This window comes from Choloepus didactylus, chromosome 2 (genome assembly GCF_015220235.1).
Source record: "Choloepus didactylus isolate mChoDid1 chromosome 2, mChoDid1.pri, whole genome shotgun sequence".
Lineage (NCBI taxonomy): Eukaryota > Metazoa > Chordata > Mammalia > Pilosa > Megalonychidae > Choloepus > Choloepus didactylus.
Genome location: NC_051308.1, coordinates 81,362,392 through 81,380,903, shown reverse-complemented (window position 1 = coordinate 81,380,903; position 18,512 = coordinate 81,362,392). Strand labels below are relative to the sequence as shown.

General features: G+C 43.4%; 1 protein-coding gene across 2 annotated transcripts in view; it reads left to right on the top strand.

The window, feature by feature from the left end:
• Positions 1-18,512, top strand: part of CACNA1E (calcium voltage-gated channel subunit alpha1 E) — a 335,694-nt gene that overhangs the window by 288,836 nt on the left and 28,346 nt on the right. For both annotated transcript variants that reach the window (XM_037825226.1, XM_037825225.1), the window contains exons 30-37: positions 712-913; positions 1,780-1,944; positions 2,618-2,728; positions 6,061-6,144; positions 6,883-7,008; positions 10,661-10,726; positions 16,284-16,375; positions 16,947-17,112. In XM_037825226.1, the coding sequence (XP_037681154.1) occupies positions 712-913; positions 1,780-1,944; positions 2,618-2,728; positions 6,061-6,144; positions 6,883-7,008; positions 10,661-10,726; positions 16,284-16,375; positions 16,947-17,112 (1,012 nt within the window). The remainder of the gene's footprint in view (positions 1-711; positions 914-1,779; positions 1,945-2,617; positions 2,729-6,060; positions 6,145-6,882; positions 7,009-10,660; positions 10,727-16,283; positions 16,376-16,946; positions 17,113-18,512) is intronic.

The following is an 18,512-nucleotide window of genomic DNA, read 5'->3' as shown; positions in this document are numbered from 1 at the left end:
AGAATGAAAATTCTTAAGGCAGAAATCAAGAGGGAGAAGACAAAGTTGGAAAAATATTTGAAACTCTTGATGTTTTAGCCAATAATTGAGGAATTGAGTGGAGCCATCTAACACCCATAGAAGAGATGAGTTTTGAACAGCTCTCCACTCCTTGGACAAGAGGAGGTACGTTCCTGCGGGCCATTTTAGACATGTATCCTCCAGGTTGGCCCTGCACTGAGAACCTGAGGATTGAGGGTTAAAGATGAGTTGTCAGAATACAGAGACACTCCCTATGATCATAACTCTTATGAATAAGATAACAGAATGCAGTTTTATCTGCTGCCCCTAGCTGAAGGCTGATTTCTCAGAGACTTGGCAATTACTAAGACCACTTTCTGTTGGCAGCCCAGTCTAGTTGACAGCAAAAGGCCAGTGGTAATTCAGGAGTCTGTTGGTACTGGGCGTGACAGCCACAACTGCAAAATAATGCCACCCCATTGCTTAGGAGCTGTATGCATGGTGGAACAAGGCTAGAAATAGTGGTGGATTCAGTGCAACTAGGTCTTTACCAACTTGGTTATGGATCCCCAAAATTAGTGGAGGATATGCAAAGTCAAGACAGTCAGATGAAAAATATAATAGGAGGCATGTCTCCCAGTGAAGTCTTGAGTCAGAGCAATTGCCAAGACTGCCTTCCACCATCCGTGCCTCCTGTTTCTGTCCCCACAGAGTTTTGCAGCATTCTGTAGATGTAACGGAGGAAGACCGAGGCCCAAGCCGCAGCAACCGCATGGAGATGTCTATCTTTTACGTGGTCTACTTTGTGGTCTTCCCTTTCTTCTTTGTCAATATCTTTGTGGCCCTTATCATCATCACCTTCCAGGAGCAAGGAGACAAGATGATGGAGGAGTGCAGCCTGGAGAAGAATGAGGTAACAGCAGGTGATCTGGAGTGTGGGGCAGCAGGGGTTCTAGAAAGGACTCTCAGATCAGCAGAGTTAGGAAGGAAGACTGAATTTTCTTGACTTTATTAAAAGTGAGAGACAGAAGATGGGAAAATTAATCATTCAGTCATTAAATAAACATTTTTGAGCACTACTCTCCTTAAGGCCCAGGTGTAAGGTGTAGAGAGCTGGGAGGTACATGAGGTGTTTAAGATATGGTTCCTACCTTTAAGCAGCCTGTAGTGTAGAGTGGGGATAAAAGTTGTGCACCAAAATGATAACATTAAGACATCTGCTTACCTGGCTGTGTCCCCCAGTAACGTGTATATTTGCTTTAAGGGCAAGGAATGTATCATACGTATGGCTGCTTTTCCAGCAAAAGCATAATTCTGGCACACTGTAAGGTTTTGATAGTTTTGTTTTTGTTTTTTTTTTTTTTTTAGAATTCTACTGAGCTAGTAATTGTTAGGAATCATAAGAAAAAAGCAAACAAAGTGCTATGGAAATAGGTAAGGAGAAAGATTTTTACTTCTGCCTGAGACATCAGGGAAAGCTTCCTGCCTACGTAAGACAAAAAAAAATTACACTGTGTAAGGAAAAAAGTATTATTAATAACCATTAAGTCTTTGCCCCACGTGGCAGAAAGCCCCAGTTCTGTGCATTCATTTAAGGTGATATATTGCCCAGAGTTTTGTCCAGATAATCTCTGTTGCCAGTTTTCCTTCTGTTTGTCCAAGCCTTACCATTTTCTTTTCATACACCATCCTCTTCTTCTAACCATCTAATGGAGAGCACACCGATGTGCCAGGTTTAGGGGATTTGACGTTGGACTAATAACCCTGGCTTTCCTGCAGAGGGCATGCATTGACTTCGCCATCAGTGCCAAACCGCTCACCCGCTACATGCCGCAGAACAGGCACACCTTCCAGTACCGCGTGTGGCACTTTGTGGTGTCTCCGTCCTTTGAGTACACCATCATGGCCATGATCGCCCTGAACACTGTCGTGCTCATGATGAAGGTGAGGATGGCGAGCGGGAGGGCGGAGCAGGCTGACCACTTCCTCGGAGAGCAACTGGGTGTGCTCCTGAGACACTGGGAATACACTCCAATTCACCAATCCAGGGCTCCTCACGTAGTTTTCCATCCGGCAGTCTCTTGTTGATCTTACTCAACAGCCCAGCCCAGGGCCTATTAGGGTTCAGGGGGTCAAACTGCAGTGAAGAGTACAGTTAACAGCCCAGAGGCTTCCAAGACCAGAGGTGGTGATGGAACTCAGAGTCAGACAAGGGTAGAAAATGTCAGGGCACATAGATAAAGGTCTGGTTCTAAAGAATTGTGGAACGTTAAGAGAGGTTTGATCCTGTTTAACCCTATGACCCCACAGGCTGACTGATTAACTCGAGAAAATGTTTCTACCCTGCCCACCTCCATTTCTCTAGGAAGACTGGCTGTTTTGCTAAGTAGTATGGGTGGGACATGGGAATGTGTTTTTATTTGTTTTATTCTGTTTTGTTTTGCTACATAGGATTTGTAGTTGCCCTCTCCGGCACGCCACATCCACATCTCCTCTGCACCACTCACCAGATTGTCCCTTTGGGCAGGGACGACTGATGGCCGGCCTCGGTGACACGCATCATGCTTCTCCCCTTAGGCTTTGATCTCTTTCTCTTCCTCTCTCCTCTTCCTGGCAGTACTACTCTGCTCCCTGTACCTATGAACTGGCTCTGAAGTACCTGAATATCGCCTTCACCATGGTGTTTTCCCTGGAATGTGTCTTAAAAATCATCGCTTTTGGCTTCTTGGTATGTCTCTGAATCTGTCCCACCCTGGTCCTGTCTTCCCTTCCTTTCAGGTGTGTTCCCAGCCTTTGTGGGAAGAGAAGTGGTGACTGCTATTTCAGGAACGGTTCACACACCTGGCCACCAAACTGTGGGCTCATTGTGACTGCTCAGTAAACTGTTGTAGAGACAAGAGGATGCACGAAGGTGTTTGCAGAAAGGGCAAAGGGAGCCAAATCCTCAGCTCCACACTCACCTAGCCATCAGCCCTGGTCCTCTCAAATTCTGTCAGCCGTCAGGGGAACTGTCTTGGTTTTACTAGAACTGCAATTTATGTGTCAGTAAGGAGGAAAACAAGGATTGCACTAATAAACCTTGAGTGCTTATTTACTGGTAAAATGTATAAGAATTGTGTAACTCAAACAGGCAAATAGCTGTCCCTCTTAGCCTCAAACATGACAAAAAATAGATTTTACCTGTAGTCCTCCTCCTGTTAGTTACAAGAAGAGTAATCTTTGCCACCCAAAATAAATGTTTACAATTACAAAGGCTAATGACTTTTAAGGTGTGTGTGTGTGTGTGTGTGTGTGTGTGTGTGTGTGTGTGTGTGCATGATGGTATTCTGGAATTGGATTTTGGAGGGTTGGGGGTAAATTTTTCTGGCATGAGCCCTCCTTTTACTTCCTCAATTACTAATTATAATTGTTTCGCAGTTGCTTGCATCTGCTCTCAACAGTGTTAGGAAAACCCCTAGCTCTTTGCTTCAGTGTCCTATAAACAAAATAATCCCCTCTGCCACCCCCTCCCACACTGCTTCACCATGTTCAGTGAGATCAGTGGGTACAGATAAGCCCACTCGACAGCTGTTTCACACTTATTTAGGGTGTGTGCTACAGTTTCAAATTATATGTATATATGACTTTCCCCACAAGAAGTAAAACTTGGCTTATTATCTGAATAAGTGTTTGGTAGCAGCTTTCACAGGGGCTCTGGGTTGGATTTGGTAATTGTTAACGTTGATTGTGGGGATTGCTTTTGGTCTCCTAATGGTTCTTTTAAAAATCATTAATTTGTTTGTTTTGGGTGGAGAGTTGTCCCATTTCTTGCAGGTGGCTGCATTGTTGCTTGACTCCCTTTTGAGTGTTTTGAGACTTGAGGGAATAAAAAGTACAAAGAAACTACCACAAACAAGGTGCTTTTATAATACAGTCTAGCCCTGAGCAGGGTGAACTGAAAGAGAAGGAGATGCCAGCACCACAACAGGGAAAGTTTTTCTATGCATCTTGATTACTTGCTTGTGGTATTGACATTGGCTGAGACTTAAGTCCCCAATTATGTCTAATTATGGTGAATGCTGAATGCATACTTACAGGCTTAACTAGATGATTCGGCCCCAAACCCTGCCTCCTTCCCACCCTTACCCCCCATATTTTCATTCAAGGTTCTAGAGGCATTTTCACGGTATAAAGGCACCACTAGTTCCCAAATAAGTCCATAGCACTCTAGGTTTTCAAAATGCCCCTATATGTTCCATTTTGTCAGATCTTCTCAATTACTCTATGAATTAGGCATGGCAGATTGCGTCTTTATCATTATTATCTTTATTGTTATCATTTAAAATGATGACATTGAGTTCAGAAAATTATATTGTTTCTAAAATTGCACAATTAAAAGGTAGTAGAATGGAAAGAAGTGTGAAATAAAAAGGAAAGGGAGAAGACAAACAAAAGAAAATTAATATATATATATGCTGCCCAACTCTATTAGATAGGTATTATTATTTTCTTTTATGAGTGAGCTGGAGCTCAGAAAGTTTGAATAATTTTCCCAATGATAGTAAAAGACAGAACCAGGATTCAGATCTATCTCTATCTGACTTCAAAAAACATGCTTTCCCACCATCATCTGTTCTGTACTATACTATGCTATTCTATACCATTCTATATTGTAAAGCATCCTCAAGTGGAATCCAGGGATTCTGGTCCTCTGAGGTCTAGACCTGTGTTCTCTCTACTATAGCTGAACCTATTCAAAAATCAGGAGTGGGCAGTGGGAGGGGCCCTGAGACTTGAGGAGCTCAGACACTCAACTTGCTCCAGCAGTGATGGACTAGGTATCCTAATAGGCAGTGAGCTTATGGGGCTGTCCTACCTCAGTTTCTCTTCATGCCACACACATAAAATGAGGATAAGAATAGCTACCTTATAGGGTTGTTGTTTGCATCTAATTAGGTAATGTACAGGAGTCCAGCCTTGAGGAGGTGCTCATTAAATGTAACTCCTCTCTCGCCACACTCCATTTCTGTCTCTATTGCACATCCCTCCTCCCTCCCCTTGCCAACCCTACCACTCAGTACTTTATGAATATAGTGTATTTTTCACTACCTGCCTATAGGATCTATGGGAGGACTAAATGAGTTGAACTAATGCCAAGGGGCTGGCCCACATCTAAAATATATAGTACGGATTCAATAATGCTAGTTCCTGTCCTATAAAGATGCTGTGAGGATAGGAAGGGACATACTTTTGCAGCCTTCTGAGCGTTTCTTATGAGAGGTGCTACCCAAGAGTAAGAGGATGACTTTTTGAAGACCCGAGCGTCCATTTCGTTTAAGGAATATGGTCCAAGGTCTGTTCACTGGATCCTGGGGGATGAGAGCCGAACCCACTCGATCCTATTAAATGAAGTGTTTTCTGGTGGGTGGATTTTCTGGGTCCTTTGTTTCTCCTCCATCACCTTCAACCCACTCGTTTTCTCACTGCTTTCTTGTATTTTATTTAGTTATACCTCGGTGCAAGATAAAGCAGAGCAGGAGGGAAAAGATGAAGCCCATTCACCCTATTGACAAATCAGCAGTTGATTTGAAAAGGCTCAGTGGCATGCCTGTAACCTTTAGTTACTTATGAGCTCTGTGACTTTTGTTGATTTTTGCAAATCAGAACTGTATTTTATAAGGTCACATGAAACAATACAGATAATTTAAAAGTCATAGCTGTAGGAAATCTTGGAGTAACATTGAAAGTAATTTTATAATCTTCTGGGTGACAATGATGATCTTTCTTCTTTGGATTTTATGATGTTTTTGGCCACAGATCTCTTTCTTAACTATGAGCTTTTTAGTGACGTCTTAAAAATAAGACCTTCAAGTAGTTATGGAACTGCTTTCCAGATGAGAAATTCCCAAATTAGTGGAAGAGAAAGAGCACTTTGGGTTAGAAATAGGAAACGGAAGCCAAAGTTAGAATGAGCTGGTGCATGAATTGACAAGTTTTAATTCCAAGTTATGTAATGAAAGATGCCCTTTTTCCTTTTATCTCCCTTTTTCTGATGTTCCCATGGCTGAATTCACTCGGCAGAACTATTTCCGAGACACCTGGAATATCTTTGACTTCATCACCGTGATTGGAAGCATCACAGAAATTATCCTGACAGACAGCAAGGTAAATGGCTCATAAGACCCTTCCTTGGCTTTAAGCTTGGCTCTGAAGCAGCAATTTTACAAAATCCTTTGCATATTCAGTCCATTTTAAACCCATCAAGCCAGGTATACTTCCCTAAGTGTTGGGAGTTCACCGCCTCACTCCTGAGCATTAGCCAGAGAATGCAAACATTGGTTCCATGGAAGGTTTTGTTTCATTTGCATAGCTCAAATAGCAGGCATCTAACAGGGTGAGTGGAACAGAGGGTGTCAGAGAGGTCCATGTGCACAGTGTTCTGCTAGATATTTTGGGAGATGCAAAAGAGGCTCAGTGTCTTTGCCCTCAATGTTCTTAAAACTGAATTATTTCCCTAAATTGGTTCATCCTAAAGAGGACTTGGACAGCTAGCTCATCTTTGAATATTGGAGAGCCACCATGTGCTAGAGGGATTACAGGATTTGCTCTCTTTGGCATCTAAGTCCAAGTGAGGAACACTCGGTAGAAGAACAGGAGGCCGGCTTTGTCTAATGTGTGCAGGGTGCTATTCTGGGAGACTCCTCTTGGCCCTTTTACCTGGGAATAGAGGGAGACCTGGGAAAGACCTCACTGGCCTGTCACCTGAGTTGGGATTAAAAAGGAAAGACAGAGACCATGTCTAATTTTATGATGTAAAGGAGAGAGAAGCATGCAAATACCAATGGTTAGATTTTCTAAATGACCATGATGCCACTAATTGTATGTTTCCCTTTGTTCCACCAGCTGGTGAACACCAGTGGCTTCAATATGAGCTTTCTGAAGCTCTTCCGAGCTGCCCGCCTCATAAAGCTCCTGCGGCAGGGCTACACCATACGTATTTTACTCTGGACCTTCGTGCAGTCCTTTAAGGTAAGAGGGCAGAGGTGGCCCTGTCACAGCAGACGGCCCAGCATCAGCATCAGTGCTCAAGTCCCTTCACCTCCGAGAAGTTGAAGCTTGTAGAATGGGCATTTGTCAGAAGCCTTAGATAAACACAGCAGCTCTTAGTTACAGCATGGCTCTGCCGAGCAGTGGCAGCTTATGTCTACTGGATAAAATCTCATCCTAGAAAAACACCTCGACCTTGTCACACAGGCATCCTCTGTATCCCCTGAGGTGCTCTCCCTCCCTAGGTGTTCCAAATTGCCCTGAGCAGTCCCTTCCATGTAAAGAGTGAGCCATCTGTGGTCAGATGTCTCCTGCGTTTCCAAGGAACTTGTCAGTGGTTTCATTCATACAATAGATTTCCAAAGGTGTCCTTGAGTTGTGTTTCACAGCAGATGCCTCACACCAGCCGCCCCACCTATATGTCTTCATCTGTGTGTATTTCCTGAGCCTCTGAATGTATGGCATGCTAATGCTCACCTCTGTGTCCTACAAACAAATAGGAGTGTCTGTCAAGGTTAATATGATGAGCGTCTTCCAAATGACGCTGTACAGAGGTGTCATAAATGAAAGTTGAAAGTTGACACCTGAGACCCACTTTAATGGCAGAGACTTGTAGTAAAAGAAGTTTTCCAAATATATCTTCAGGCTCTACCAAGTATCATAATTAGTTGTTTTTAAGGTTTGGGGGACCCAACTGCTGTTCAAATGCTTACTATTTTGCTCTCTTATCAAAAAAGAGTTTTTCATTGAATTTGTTTTGAAAATAAATTTGACAGCATTAAGTGACTCAAAGGTAAAAAGTCATGAATTCACTGAATTGCCTTTTCTATTTTAATTATTTATATATTTTAAGTAGAAATTAATCTAAAGAAGGCAAGCCAGTGAATTTGTGGTTTCTTGTTATTTAGAAAGATCATTATTGATCTATTTCTTTATCAAGGACTAGGGTGTTTGAGGTGTGAGACAATTTGTAAGGATGTTCAGGCTCTTTGAGCTCCCTTGACACTTTTATCAAATTTCAACTCCCACAGAGGCCTCAATGAACACTATTTTCCCAAAGCTAGATGACAGAGGAGAAATCTGAAACCTCAGCAAGCGTTTACCATCTGAGTCTTGGTTGAATTTGGAGTTAGAATTTGAAACACAAGGTGCTCTTAAAACCTTCTTTAATGAGACGCATTTCTTGATCTCTTTAGAAATATGCATCAGCCTGTCATGCTATTATGATCAACAATTCTCTGTAAAACTATATTCTTTTGAGGAAAAAGAAATGGATGTCAACAATTGACAGCCAACTGGTTGGTTTTTTCCAGTGAGTAATATGGAGAACAGTGAAGACAGGGGAAGCTGCCTCTTGGTGACACTGTCATAGATAGGTATTTTCTTTCCAGGGCAGTTCTGGGACATAGTATAGAAGTTGTTTCTTAATGCGAACTCAACAAAAGCTGTCTCTGCAAATACATAGTAGAGAGCCATAATAATTTAAAGAAAACAAGAAACAGCCTTGCCATTTCCTGTACCTGAGCAACACCCAGTTCTCCACCACTGGACCCCACTCAGAATTTCTTCCCTCTTTTCCCTTATTTTGTGTTAGAGTTTATAACATGATAAGAAAGAGCAGAATGACTATTTGGTCCTCTCTCCAAAGTTGGGGGTAGAAGGAGATGAACTAGGAACTGAAGGTGTTGAAGTAGAGAAGGACAGGGAGAAAACGATAGAAGGTGGCAAGAAACCTTGCCTCCCTATTCCGCCCTTTCAGCAGAAGGAATATTTACATCAACACTCCTTTTCACTCTCACAGGTCTTGGGTATCAGCATGTTCTAGTTTGCTAATGCTGCCAGAGTGCAAAACACCAGAGATGGATTCGCTTTTATAAAAGGGGGTTTATTTGGTTACACAGTTACAGTCTAAAGGCCATAAAGTGTCCAGGGTAACACATCAGCAATCGGATACCTTCGCTGGAGGATGGCTGATGGTGTCCGGAAAACCTCTGTTAGCTGGGAAGGCACGTGGCTGGCGTCTGCTCCAAACTTCTGATTTCAAAATGCCTTTCTCCCAGGATGTTCCTCTCTAGGCTGCAGTTCCTCAAAAATGTCACTCTTAGTTGCACTTGGGGTATTTGTCCTCTCTTAGCTTCTCCAGAGCAAGAGTCTGCTTTCAGTGGCCATCTTCAAAATGTCTCTCATCTGCAGCTCCTGTGCTTTCTTCAACGTGTCCCTCTTGGCTGTAGCTCCTCTTCAAAATTTCAGTCACAGCTGCACTGAGTTCCTTCTGTTTGTCAGCTCATTTATATGGCTCTACTGATCAAGGCCCACCCTGAATGGGTGGGGCCACGCCTCCATGGAAATATCTCATCAGAGTTATCACCTACAGTTGGGCGGGGTGCATTTCCATGCAAGCAACTTAATCCAAACATTCCAACTTAATCCCCACTAATATGTTTGCCCCACAAGATTGCATCAAAGAATATGGCTTTTTCTGGGGGACATAATACATTCAAACCAGCACACAGCACTTCATCAGAGAGTACTTTATTAGCACCCATTTTAATTTGCATTTTAATTTTATCCTTTATTCAAGTTGTAAATAGACTCCCAAGACTCTCCATTTAGTCCTTCAGTTGATAAGCTCTGCCCTGCTCCTCATGCCATCTAAAAGCCTTTGATCCCATCTCCTAGGATTCATGGTGTGCACTCGGGACAGAGGGTAGCGACTCGTTTTCTGCCAGGGAGAAAACTGGATGGTAAAGAAGGACTTCCATGTCAGTGCTAAAATCACTCCATAGTTACAGAGGCCCACCCTGGCCCTAAATCCGAACTATTCTATAGTCTGCCTTTTCCCCAAACCACCAAGGACAGTTCCCTGCCTTACATTCCTTTACTTGCCCCACCCCCCATTCCTATAACCGAAATTTTATTATCCCAAAGTGGCAGTAAGCTGACACAGTATAGAATTTGGTGCCATCTGGATTTTTGTAGGATTTTGTGGTTGCTAATACTAAAGCAGGCTTTTTTGGAATTTTGCATGACACATAGTGGAATTTTGCGTGACACACAGTGGAACATCAGGAGGCTTCAGCATTGAACAGTAATGTTTCATCAGAGGATGAAAGAACTGACAAAGGAACAGTAATGTTTCATCAGAGGATGAAACAACTGACAAAGGAGCCCCCAGCCATTTTGCTTTGCTTCCAGATTCTCCTTCATGAGCTTCACATTGGGTGTGGGAGTCAGATGGGATAATACAGCAATTTGGAAGCCAAAGCTAGATGCTTGCTGTGTAATTTGCATCACAATTACCCAGGTTATTAATATTCTGCTTGCAAAGTGGGAAGAATCCCAAGGCCAGGAAGTTTTCCTAGATCATCTTGGAGATACGGGCTGCACTTATGGGTGAGTGGATATTCTTGACAGAAGGTAAGTTATAAGGTGCTCTGGCTAACAGCTTCCATAACTGTTAGAGTGGGCATCAGCTCAAGCATCATACCCGAAAACTAAACAGCCTGAGGGAATAGAAAGTCTCGGTCCTCTGAATAAGTCAGCTTCAGGACACAAGAATTCAATGACTGCAAGTTGTTGAGCCTGAAAGCTCTCTACCTGTTAACTAATGGTCCTATCTCTGCTTTCTTTCCAGGCCCTCCCCTATGTCTGCCTTTTGATTGCCATGCTTTTCTTCATTTATGCCATCATTGGGATGCAGGTGAGCTGGTGGGGAACAGCTGCTCCCCAGGTTGTCTCTGGCTCAGAAGCCTGAGCTTGCAGGCTCAAAGATGCTCTAAACCCCTTCTCGCCTGAGGGGCACTCTCCCAGGATCTTGCTGCAGTGTGACCTTGCAAATCCGCATGTGCTGTGGTTTCCCATTCAGGTCTCCCAGGGCACCAGGTACTGCAGTGCAGGGGCTTCATCTGAGGTTATCTGCTTGTAATCTGACTTATAAGCAGCTAGGCTTCTGTGGCGGAAAGTAATAGAACTAAAGTAAAGAGGACGCCATTTTTCTTAGCCAGAGGGAGCCACCATGAGGCTAGGGAGGGAGAAGGGCTTATGATGACCAGTTTCTCTGGATCTCAGGTACTTGGGATAGGCCTCAAAGGTCAGATGGTTGCTCTCTGTACATGGTGACACCACAGGTGTCTGAGTTAGGTCTTGAATGGCTGAGTTGTTGCCCTAAGACCTCCTCCTCCCCTGCTGTGAACAGGCCCTGGAGTTCCTAGCAGCCTGCCCATTTTTAGGGAGACTGAAGGGCTACAATCCAGCTAATTCCTCTCTGAAAGGAGCTTGCAGCTTGCTGAACAGTTCCTTGAGTTACCACATCCCGTCAAGTTTCAGAACCTGAGACAGGCACAGGCTCCCACCCTGGATACTTAAGCAGGTAGCCAGAGGCCTGCTGAACAGAAGAGGTCAAAAAGGGACTGTTTCAAAGGAGACTCTCACTCGTGGTGGGTGAATTCCTGCTGTAAACAACCAGCAACACCTCCCATGCTCTTATCCAGTTGGAAACGTAAGTTTGCTGCTTGTCTCAGGGAGGCTGACTCTCTGAAGCAAAGCTCCTCAGTTTGGAGACACCGTGCTTAAACCCCGGCAAGGAATGTCTGCCAAGCTGCAGTCTCCCGCAGTCAGGCAGTCTGGCTGCCTTCGGACTGAGGGCCGTCTCCTCCATGGCACCTGCCATCTGGAGTGGCAATACCATTTCCTGGGCTTGCTGCATCAACAGCCCTTTCCAGAGCATCTCTGAAATGTCTCTCCTTTTTGTTCCTCTCTCTTGCCTGCCCTTCAGTTTCATTCTTCTTCTAACTCCATTACTGGAGAGTTTTGTTCTCAAACACAACAGAATGTCGAGGGTCAAAAAACTGTGCACCTTGGTTGAGAAGTAATGAGGGCTCCTTAACGGAAGATTTTGCAGTAGAGGATTAATGTCTGGGGTTTTATAAGCAGGATTCCTGCTGAAATTTAAAGCTGGATTGATGACCTCTCTTAAGTCTCTTCTCACTTCCAGATATTTGAATCTAGAATCAAATATTTGTGTTCTTGAATACCCAAATAAAAACTTGATTACATTAATGTATTTTTGGCCACACTTAAAATAGTTCTTACTCTCCTTTCATCTTCAGGCAAAGTAATCTAGATGTTCCAGTTTGCTAAAGCTGCCATTATGCAAAATACCAGAAATGGATTGGCTTTTATAAAGGGGTTTATTTGGTTACAAATTTACAGTCTGAAGGCCATGAAAATGTCCAAATTAAGGTATCAATATGAGTAAACCTTCACCAAAGGAAGGCCAATGATGCCCAGAAAACCTCTGTTAGACGGGAAGGCACGTGGCTGGTATCTGCTTGCTCCCAGGTAGTGTTTCAAAATGGCGTTCTCCAAAATGCCAGCATCAGCTTCCAACGTCTGTCTTCAAAATGTGTCTCTTAGCTGCAGCACTGAGTTCCTTCTGTTTTTCAGCTCTTTTATCTGGTTCCAGTGATTTAATTAAGACAAACTCTGAATGGGTAGAGTAACACCTCCATGGAAATTACCCAGTCAAAGGCCTTGCCCACAGTTGATTGAGTCACATCTCCATGGAAACTCTCAATTGATAGGTTCCAACCTAATCAACACTAGTACGTCTGCCCCCACAAGATTGCATCAAAAAATATGGCATTTTGGGGACATAATACATGCAAACCAGCACACTAGAATAAGACCATCTTCAATACTGACCTCCTGCTGCCAATACTACTGCTGCTGATGATGATAATGCTAATTACCATTACCTTAATTCCTTGGTGTGCCAGGCACCAGGCACTGTACTTAATATGCATTCTTCCCCTTCCCTCCACTGTCTTCCTTCTCAGCCCCCTCTCTTTCTTCATGTATACTCAAGATGTATGAAGAGTGTGTGCAGGAGTGATATGACAATGTTTATAAATGGGATTCCTTGTCTCTGTTGATGCCTACCCTGGTTGGGTGACTTATAAAATGCTCAAGTTCTCAAGTACTAAGGGAGAGAACTGAGATTTTGACTCAGCTCAATTTACCCAGAGTCCCTGTGCTTAAGTCTCCTCCCACCAAACAAAGGAAAGTATTTATTTGACCCATTACTGGGAGGGGGAAGCTGTTCAGTTATGAGATTGTAATCTTCCCAATCACTGTGGTGTCTAATATATTATTCCCCATGGACTTCTTTCCAAAAGATAAGAGCACTGTCTCCATTTCACAAAGATGTGATGGCTTTCCCACTGTGACTTGCCTTTAGCTAACCTTCCTCTTGCTGGTCCATGCAGAGACCCAGCACCATGCACAGAGCCGACACTAGAGACTCTATCCAGGGTAGTGATTTTTTAAAAAAGAGAGAGCAGTTCATACAAATACAAAGTAAAAAGGGTAGGACTCAAGCTTTGGAAAAAATATAAATAGCAACAGGATGTATCTAGGAAAAGGACTCTTATATTGAACTTTCAAAGTCTTCTTGGAAGAGGAGAGCTTTGCAGAAGGATCTGAAGATGGAAGGAAGGAATAACTTGCTGGGTTGTGGAAAGAGCCCTGAAGCTGTTAGGGGATGAGGTTTTCAGCCTCAGTGCTGCAGTTGACCAGCTGTGCAAATTTGTTGAAGTCACTAAACCTCTCTTGGCCTTAGTTTTCTCATCAATACACTACAGAGGTTGGATAGCTTCACAGGTCCTTTCTAGTTCTAAAGTTCTGTGATTCCAAGTGAAAATGGATTTAAACCTATATTCTTGATATGCTTTCTTATGGGTCTCAGCATCCCTTCTTTCTGTTACATCCCCTTTTGATGTAGGAGATTGTGCTGGTTTGGGTGTATTGTGTCCCCCAAAATGCCATTAATCTTTGATGCAGTCTTGTGTGGACAGGAAACATATTGGTGTTGATTGGGTTGGAGACTTTTGATTGGATGTTTCCATGGAGATATGATCACTCAACTGTGGGTGAGATCTTTCATTGGATAATTTCCATGGAGTTGTGGCCCCGCTCATTCAGTCTGAGCCATGATTAGTTTGCTAGGGCACTATATAAGCTCAGACAGAAGGAGTGAGCTTGCTACAGCCAAGAGGGACACTTTGAAGAATGCACAGGAGCTGAGAGAGGAGCTGCAGCTTACAGAGACATATTGGAGATGGCCTTTGAAAGCAGATTTTTGCTCCAGAGAAGCTAAGAGAAGGCAAACGCCCCAAGAACAACTAAGAGTGATATTTTTGAGGAGCTGCAGCCTAGAGAGGAACATCCCAGGAGAAAGCCATTTTGAAACCAGAGCTTGGAATAGATGCCAGCCACATGCCTTCCCAGCTAACAGAGGTTTTCCGGACACCATTGGCCATCCTCCAGTGAAGGTACCTGAATGTTGATGCATTGCCTTGGACACTTTTTGGCCTTAAGACTGTAACTGTGTAACTGAATAAACCCCTTTTTATAAAAGCCAATCCATTTCTGATGTTTTGCATTCCAGCAGCATTAGCAAACTAGAACAGAGATTTTGGTCAGTAACAAGTGAAAAGCTAACAAAAGATAGTAAAAAAAGTTTTAAAGGCCACTGTTACAATAAATATACATTTTTGGCATGGAAATTATCTTAGATTTAACAATAGCTTTAGTTTCTTTGGCTGTTACACACATGCCATGTGCAAAATGACAGGAGGCCCTCCAAATAGTTCATGATTGGATGCATGTTTGAGAAAATCATGATGAGGACAACTAATGATGACTTCAGGAGTGTTATAGGGAGAAAAAAACTGTGTAGGTTGTGTGTATGTGGTAGAACAGGGAAAAACCATGGCTTCTGTACCAAGACGGTTGAAAAGAAAGCAGAGAGGAGGAGATGTGAACAGTGGCAAGGATATATGACAGTTTCCTCCTGGGGTATCCACAACTAATTAGATTAGGTTGTTTGGGTAGGTTTTTTAAATGCTACTATTTATCTTTTTTGGGAGAGGGGGCTCTACCTTCTTATCCTCCTCTTTCCTTTCTTCCCCACTGCAGCAAGGCTGCCACCTCCGTGCCCCCTGAGAGACAAGTAGTATTTGGGTCTTGAAAAACAACATTGAGAACAAATTCCCAAAGCAGGTGTCAGTGGGAGTTATTTGAGCAAAATAGCTGGGGGCAGAGATTGCTCCTCAATTGCACATTGTAAAAAGTGTTAGGGGAAAAAATGTGTTCCATTTAGCATACATTAGATAAACTGAAGCCTGTTAAATGTAGGCTGAATATTATCTCAAATGGCTGGAAAAGTAACCCAGAAAACCTTCAGTTGTACAAACTTCAACTTGTGGAGGAGATCCTGATAGCTGAAACATGGTTGGGGATGAGGAGTGCGTGGGTAAAAGCACCATTTTCATCCGAAGAGACTAAGGGTTGATCTTGGCTCCAGGCAGTCTGTATCAGGTAGTTTGTAATTATTCATTGTCTATGGATAGCGATCTCTGGGTGGTCCTTCTTTCTTCATTTGAATTTGCCCTGTGACCTCATGCTAAGCTCAGTGAGAGCAGCAGAGTAGTAAGATTCACCGTTTGGCCAGATCTATCCAAAACTTTTTTCTTTTTCCTATTCAAAGTATCCAGTTGTCCTTACTATCTCCTCGTATTGGTCTGTACTTTGTTTTAGCTTCTGCGTAAGTGGTCACCTTTGGATGGGAATTGGGTCTGTTGGAAGGTGTATGTATGTGCATGGATATGTGTGTGTGTTTGTTGTCATGGACTCTAGACCATAGACCTCTTGACCTGAGATTTGACTGCCTGGATAGAAATATGTTCCAGGAACATAGAGATCCCCCTCTCTGATGAAGGTTGCTTGCAAATTCCAGGGCAGCATCAGCCCAAACCATAAATCACATCTTATGCAAATACAGATGTTCCCTTCCCTCCTACCTGCGACAGGAAGAGAGAGTGACTCCTTCCTTGCACTCCTGTTACGGGGTAATGTCTTTGACAAACTGCTTGAATGCCACGGTGACAGGTACTATGGGAATAAAGACACCAAATTAGGTGTGGGCAGAACCACATGCAGGCAGAATGACTTCAGAAGACCTTGCCTCCTGCAGCCCTTGCTAGCGTTAGTCTCCTCTATTCTACCAGAGCAGCAGAGAATATCATTACTGCTACATATCAGGCCAAGAAGAGGATGCCCACCAGCCTCTCTGGGTTTGAGTTATCTGCTTCACATGCATGGATTTGCCAACCCTACAGGTTCATCCCGTGTCCATGTGCTGGACACATCACAAAGCTCAATAATTCTCATTGCTTTCTGTTTCTTTTCTCCTCAAGGTATTTGGAAACATAAAACTAGATGAGGAGAGTCACATCAATCGGCATAACAACTTCCGAAGTTTCTTTGGGTCCCTCATGCTGCTGTTCAGGTACCCGGATGCATAACTTTCATAGCTGGGGCTCTCCAGATGAGGTCTGCCTATTCCTCTTGTCTGCCTTTGTCTCTTATTCTGCTTCCTCTGCTCCTGTCAGGATGTACAGTGGAGTTCCAGGGAGAAGGCGGGCAACCACAAAGTTTTTGTGAAACCGCCCTGATAACATTAGAAAAGTTATGTAATTCCTTTGCCCCCGTGGTTAATTTGCAAGTTGCAATTTCAGCGTGGCCTCCAGGGTTCTGGGAGGGGAAGGTGAGGACAATTGCTTGCAGACCAAATTCCATTTAAGGGCTGAAACCGTGGATGTCCAGATTGACTTGGGAGTCTTAGAGAGTCCCACCAGTATCTCCACCACTATCAGCAGAGACCCCTCAATAACAGAGAAGCAGTGGGTGAGGTGGCACAACTCATGAGAGACCTCATTGGCAGGCCTCATCGCTGGGTTAAAAGGTACCTGTTGGGGCCTCAGACAAGAGAAAGACAAGCTGGGTGAACTGGCAAAGAGCTGAGGCCAGGATGGAACTTGCAGACCTGCTACTGCTGACCACAATGTCTTTGGGCTCAGGAGCGCAACAGGTGAGGCCTGGCAGGAGATCATGCTGTCGTGCCTCGGGGAGAAAGGCTGTGAGCCGGACACCACAGCGCCATCAGGCCAGAGCGAGAACGAACGCTGCGGCACCGACCTGGCGTACGTTTACTTTGTCTCCTTCATCTTCTTCTGCTCCTTCTTGGTGAGTAACATTATGCTCTTGGTTGGAGACCTGGCTCATCCCATCCCACCCCCAGCCTCTCTGATAAATACACAAGAGACGTTTCCTCCGAGTATATTCATCCATCTCTCTCTCCCTCTCTCTCTCTCTCTCACACATACATACACACACACACACACACACACACACACACCAGCCTGTGTTAAGAAATAGGTCCTCAAGAGAGCTCTTAGAGACCCAGGTGTTTATTCTGCTCCTGGTATATGGCTCTAAATGATTGAGAAAAGTCTTTGCTGCTTCTAGGGCAGGATGGTTATGAGAAGGGATGATGAGTGGATTACAGTTGAGTGGATAGAGCATCAAGCTTCATATTAAATCTGTTGTGGCCCAGAATAAATCCTTTCTTCTCTATGCCTCAGGTATTTTATCTTATAAGTAGGGGTGAGAATATATTACCTCTCTTATAAAGACTTGAACTGTTTGAGAATAAGTACCTTGAAAATACAAGGTGATAGCATTAATAGGAGAATGGTGATAATAACAATGTCATAAATGTGCGTCTCACTTGACTTGAGATGTCATTACATTTTATGACAATCGGCCAGCTAGATAGATGTGATAGGATATGATTGATTTGAGCATTAGTAAATATTGAGTAATATCTGTGGAGCACACCCACTTATAAAGTGACGAGAAGCCCGAGGTGACTTCTTAATTCTTTCTTTTGGGAGAAAACATGAATCAGCATGCTAGCATCCAGATATTGTTACCTCGCACAATCAGACAAGCAGTGATAAACAGAGTAAATGGATGAGACGCTGCCAGATCAATAAACAGGTCAGTCTGGTGTTTCTGGCCACCCTGACACCATTTAGCTCAGCTTCACTGCTCATGCCACACTGGCTGTGCAAAAGTCAGATGATTGAAACAAGGATGCCACTGAAAATTGGTCAATTTCATGGCCATGCTTCAAAAAGCAAATTAATTGTCTCATGTCCAAGGCATTTCTAGCTCTCTATAGTGAAAGGAAGACCCCAAGGGACTATTAAGTGTAGCTGACAGGTTCATGCAGCAGGGAGTGAGTGCACTAACTGGAGACTTGGGTCACCTAAATGGCAGTCTTAGCTTTGCCGTTGGTCTAGCCTTGGTCAGGTCTCTTTCCCTTTTGCAGCTTCTGTAAAATGGGAGGACAAATGACTTGATAATAAGAGTATATATATGCATGGTGAGCTGATACATGTAGTTGAATACAGTCCCTTCTCGTGTGTGAAAGATTGTTCATAAAAAAAGAACGCAAATAGTAAACCATTTAGAACTATATGAGTGTAATGTGTAATGAAAATAAATGAAAGAGGCTTTGGAATGATGATATTAATTGGAGTTTTAAGTATTATTCATGTTTTCAGCACATTTTTACTGAG